Source organism: Abramis brama (assembly GCF_963993115.1).
Source record: "Abramis brama genome assembly, chromosome: 1".
NCBI lineage: Eukaryota > Metazoa > Chordata > Actinopteri > Cypriniformes > Leuciscidae > Abramis > Abramis brama.
In genome coordinates this window covers 74,411,107-74,416,931 of record NC_139963.1, presented here as the reverse complement: position 1 = coordinate 74,416,931, position 5,825 = coordinate 74,411,107, and the positions used below count along the sequence as shown (strand labels likewise).

At 41.5% G+C, this 5,825-nt stretch overlaps 1 protein-coding gene across 1 annotated transcript; it reads left to right on the top strand.

Moving 5' to 3' along the window:
- Window positions 1–1,096: 1,096 nt before the first annotated feature.
- On the top strand, window positions 1,097–4,498 carry LOC311082323 (uncharacterized protein; the record flags this gene model as incomplete). Its single annotated transcript, XM_084113086.1, has 6 exons — window positions 1,097–1,262; window positions 2,336–2,638; window positions 2,716–3,057; window positions 3,610–3,669; window positions 3,815–3,895; window positions 4,007–4,498. 6 exons carry the CDS (start codon window positions 1,097–1,099, stop codon window positions 4,060–4,062), a joined length of 1,008 nt encoding a protein of 335 aa, XP_083969212.1. The 3' UTR covers window positions 4,063–4,498.
- Window positions 4,499–5,825: the final 1,327 nt, after the last annotated feature.

The window sequence follows — 5,825 nt, the reverse complement described above, 5'->3', positions numbered from 1 at the left end:
AGCGACATTATTCTAGGTTATTACGTGAGGACGTTTTTTGTCCAATAATTAGAATCTCTGTTTTTTCAGAATTAAGTAATATGAAATGACTAGTCATCCAATTTTTTATATCAGCAATGCATTCCGTTAATTTTGTGAATTGGTAAGTTTCGTCAGGGCGTGAAGAAATATAGAGCTCAATATAGAGGTAAAGAGAGAGTGCCCAAAGAAAGGGACCCAGAGAAGAAGAGAGCCAGAGCATCAAAAGAGACAGAGCAACAGTTTCAATCTTCTTTTATCCTTTCCTGACCATGTAACTAAAACCCAGATGTGAGACATTCAAACTGACCAATCAGATAATTACACTCCCCCCACCGCACTAAAGGTGTGACAGTTCATCGACCCCCAAAGTACACACATCTTGGCCTACAGGCCTTGTTCACTATCAGCCCCTCTGTGCCTTTAGGAACTACAAATGGTCCTTGTGGTAGAAAGAGGGGGTGGAAACAGTAAAGAAAATATCTTGGATTATTTTCAATCCTACAAGCTGATGTAAAGCCAAAACAATCTCTGTTACTGTAATTTCCTATTATCACTGTAAAGCTGCTTTGAAACAATTTATATTGTTAAAAGTGCCGTATAAATGAAGGTGGTTTGACTTGACATTATTTCACTTATGCAGCGCCCATGGAAACACACGTGCAAAGATAATGCACACAGTCATACCACTAACATTAGCTTCACGGAAATACGAATATACTCAACATCAGAATGTTTCAACACATAATACAACAAATATCGATACAAACAATGTTTAAGACCGTATATGTGAAAATTAAACTTACTTTCAAAGTTACACACACTCATCTATGGCTTGAATACACGCGAGCCCTCCACAGCTTTCAAGCAGAACAAAAGTTGTGTTAAACTCTGAGGGTGGGACTAAGTTACGAATGTCAATGATTCATAACCCAACAATAATTAACTTACTGAGCCTTTTCAACATATGGTGAAGCGGCGCACCTAGTGCAGAGCCCGCCAAAGGGGGCGGGGTATCTGCCTATATAAGCAGCTAATTTCGCCATAAGATTTCAGGTTAATTCGATGAACGGCAAGCATGGTCTACGCAACGCTCGTTCCCGTTATCTCAGAGAACCGATATGTTCCCCTTCGAGACGTTTACTCGTATTTCGTCACTAGACGCTACAGGGAACCAGTCCAATCACGCCTTGCTATGTTCAAGCAGAACGGCATGTTCTGCGGCCTTAAGGGCCCTAAGGGCAGTAGGGCTAAGAGAGGGCAGAATTGCGCCTGATCAGAAGGGGCTCAGACTGTGGTCGGAGCCTCCAGAGAGGTAAATGGTAGATCGAGCTCATTTAGAGGCCAAATCCAATTAGACAGAGAGGATTTGTGGGACATCCTAGCTATAAAATCTGGTGAAGCGGCGCACCTAATGCAAAGCCCGCCAAAGGGGGCGGGGCATCTGCCTATATAAGCAGCTAATTTCGCCATAAGATTTCAGGTTAATTCGATGAACGGCAAGCATGGTCTACGCAACGCAGTACTTGAGCGACATTATTCTAGGTTATTACGTGAGGAAGTTTTTTGTCCAATAATTAGAATCTCTGTTTTTTCAGAATTAAGTAATATGAAATGACTAGTCATCCATTTTTTTTATATCAGCAATGCATTCCGTTAATTTTGTGAATTGGTAAGTTTCGTCAGGGCGTGGAGAAATATAGAGCTCAATATAGAGGTAAAGAGAGAGAGCCCAAAGAAAGGGACCCAGAGAAGAAGAGAGCCTAGTCTAGTTTAAAACTAGATTAAAGACGCATCTCTTCAGCCAGGCATTCATATAATACTTTTAATCTTACAGTTAAATCCGGTCTTTAGTTCATAAACGCCAGAGGAGAACTGGCCCCTGACTGAGCCTGGGTTCTCCCAAGGTTTTTTTTTTTTCTCCATTAGGTCACCTGATGGAGTTTTTCGGTTCCTTGCCACTGTTGCCTTTGGCTTGCTCAGTTGGGGATATTTTGGGGATATTTAATTTTAATTTTATCAATCAATAAATTCCATTAGAAACAAACCTTGTTGTATTATTTTAATTTAATACTGTGAAGCTGCTTTGATACAATCTGTATTGTGAAAAGCGCTATATAAATACACTTGACTTGACTTGACTTGACTTGAAGGTGGACTGCGAGGACCAGCCGGCCGCCGCACAGATGTAACCAATAGACACACCACTGGACCACGCCCAGTAAGACTAATAGTTTATTCTGGAGAGTGTGTGGTTTGCATTAAATGAGAAATAAAAGACTGTATTTGAATCTTCTGTTTTTTAATTGTGTTTCAGGAACCAGTGGAGTGGATCATGTGTTCATCAGTTCTGGTGAAAATGTCTCTCTGTCCTGTAATAAAGCTCTTTCTGACTGCAAATCAACTACATGGACCTACTATAACAGACATTCAGGGATAGGAGATGAACTGATTACTGGAGGGATAAAGAATAAAGACACAGAGAGACATGAGAGACTGAGTCTGGAGTCTGACTGCTCTCTGAACATCAAGAACGTCACAGGAGAAGATTATGGATATTACTACTGCCAACAATATGTGAATGGGCCTGGTGATTATGTTTATCTGCATGTTCTTCATGGTAAGTTTATGCTTATCTGGTCAATTTAAAAACTCAAATGATGATTGAAGAGTCTGTGATTTGTGTCTTGTGTTCAGTTTCAGTGTCTTCATCATCATCATCATCATCATCATCATCACAGACTGAGATCAGTCCAGGCCGCTCTGTGACTCTCTCCTGTCAGTTGTATTCATATACTCTGTACTCCTGTGATGATTGGGTCAGTTATTGGGGAGTTGAGCTGTTGTGGGTGAATCAGGCTGGTGTTGATCTGAAGACAGACTCCAGATATCAGATATTATCATCATCAGATCAAGATCACTGTATCATCACTCTGACTACAACACTCCTGAATGAAGATGACAACAGAGAGTGGAGATGTCAGCTTACTCGCAGAGATCAACTCGAGACCTCAGTCAGATACACTGTCAAGTATTCAGGTGAGAAAACACTCTTTTCTGACAGATTTGTGAAAACTTCCACAGATTGGCTCTACTCTTTCTGATGGCTTCATACGTTTTGGAGTTGTAAAATATTAGTGGTCAAAGTCATAAACTGCATAACAGTCCTTATAATTCCCAATATTGGCCTCCTACATGGGTCATACATGATATATTGCATAAATCAGACGAGTGTATTAAAGCCTAGTATGACCCATGTAGGAGGTCGGCTTTAGGAATTATAAGGCTTATGTCCTTCATTCAAGCTGAAGGTTTATTTGCAGAAGCTCAACTGTGTTTCACTCTCATATAAACCAGGAATAGAGTATACAGTAACACAGTAATACAGTAATACAGTAATACAGTACAGTCTCTTCTCAACTACTGCCATTCTCCTCCTGACAGCTTGAGAGTGAAGTAAGAAGATAATAGATGACAGACTCGTGCACATATTCATCATTTCTGTGATGTGAAGCTCCAGTATTATGTGATGATGATGTTGTGTATATGTGGCATTATGTGTTGAACTGAACTAACAGACGTGATCCACAGATCCAGCTGATACAGCATCAGAAACTGGAGTCAGTGTGACTGCTGGATCATTATACAGAGGTACGACACGTTCATTTATACTGACAGCTTTATAACATTAAACTATCAGTCAGTCTGTAAATGCTTCATCAATAACTGTTGATAGTTGAATACCCTTGACTTCAGTCATGTACAGTTTCTCTTCTTCCTCTCATGTTTCCTGCAGTGATTGTGAGTATTGTTGAGATCGCAGTGTTTGCTGCTCCTACTGTGATTCTTCTTCAGATCATCTGTGCAAGAAGAGCTGGTGAGTTTTGAGCCGCACACAATCTGATGATTCACACTCATCTGATCTGGAACAATCTGCAATCATGATAAAAACACATACGAGAGGTCAGTCAATGCTTTTATTTTGCAGGGAGGAAGGACTCGAAGCACCCAGAGGAAATAGAGATGCCGACAATATTAGAATAAAATACTGATGAGTTTAGAGCCAATCTGCAGCAATATTTACAATAGCAAAAACTTACAGAGGATTGTTCATTGCTTTATTTTCTTCTCAGAAAACAGAGAAAAAACTCTGAGCACTTATAGTGACATAATCAAGTTTAGATTCAAATGTGTTTTTTTTACATATAAAAAGCCAGATTTATTTTCATTTATATGGATTTTATGGATATATTTGCCTACAGTGTTGAAAGTCATTCTCTTGCGCTTCATATGTAAACTGCTTTAAATATAATATTAATACAGTAATGGACAGACTCAGACTGTATAATCTCTCTCTGTTCTGTGTGATGGAGCTGATTTGAGGATTCTTGGATCTTGTCTGTTCATTCCTGTTTTTAGCATCTTTTTTCATTTTGAATGATTGCTATAATTTTCTTAATAAACCTCTGCAGTTGTGTTTAATAAGTCTCCTTTCCTGAGATGTTTGTTACGAATATGTTAATTCTCCTTCATGAGCTGTGTGATGGGTTGGGTTGGCCGACACCATGAGCAGTTCTGTCTCAGCAAGGTTTAGTTGAAGGTCCTTCATCCAGCAAGAAATGTCTGTTAGGCGAGCAGTGCAAGGAAGAAGAAATTAGATTTCTGATTGGCTACAGCAGTCAGATGACATCACAGGTGCCCTGATAGACTGTAAAACATCATCAGCTCTTTTGTCTTCAGAAAGCCTCTTGTCTGTAAAAGTGTCACACAGATGGCTGGTTGGGTTAAAAGTGCATCACGTCATGGAAATGCTCCACTACACCTGATGATGTGTGATCTGTTTTGGAGCAAAGCACGCTGGGTTAACTCTCGAGGGTCTGGCTGTACTCAATGCGATCGATTCACAGTGAAGAAGCTCCACTCCCGCCTGGCTCTCTTTAAGAGGGATGGGAGCAAAGCATTTGCACATAGCGGTCCAGTCCCACTGCTTTGTTTATGAGGCTCACAGGTGGAGCTGGCGGAGGAGCTTGAGTCGGATCTCTGCCTTTATCAAAACTCAGCCGCTAGCTCCTCATGCCCAAACCAGAAGCATCGGCAGGCCCGTCCGATCCGGCAGAGAGCATGTTGTTGGCCTGATCTATCTCTGAGGAGAGTTGAGACGGATGTTTTAAGTAAGCCTGTCTCCTCCCTCTCTCCAGGAGTTGGACATGATGACCCTTGCCATGGCCGGTGGAAAAGAGGAGTCTCCTCTAGATAGATTAGAGGAGTGATTCCTTGCCAGGCATGCGTGGCAGTGGGCCCGGCTGGAGGCGATTCCTGTTGCACACCAAGGCGATGTTGCAAGCCAACTATATGAAGGACCTCATCAAGGTGAGGGAGTGTCTCCAGATGCAGTCCTGGAGCTCCGGCGCTCCACAGACCTCCTGAAGTCCTGAGCCATCGGCCGCTCTCTTCCTGCAATAGTTGCCATTGAGTGGCATCTGTGGGTAAACCTTTTGGGGCTCAAGGAGGAATAAAAGTCTTCTGGGCTTTTAATAACACCATTGAGACAGTGGTCCAGAAGTTCTGGGAGGCGAAAGTTAAATCAGTGGTGCTTGAGAAATACATCCCAGATCTATCTTCCAGAACATCTGTAGTGTTGATAAAGGAGGCTGGATCTGATCTTTCTTCCTCAGAGTAAACAGCACATTATAATCCATGTGTAGAAACACTCCCTGAGACAGATTAATCTCTTCTTTAGAGACGCTCATGTAGTGTGTGCAAATACTTTCTGTTTGACCAAACTGGAACTGATGCTAATAATTACT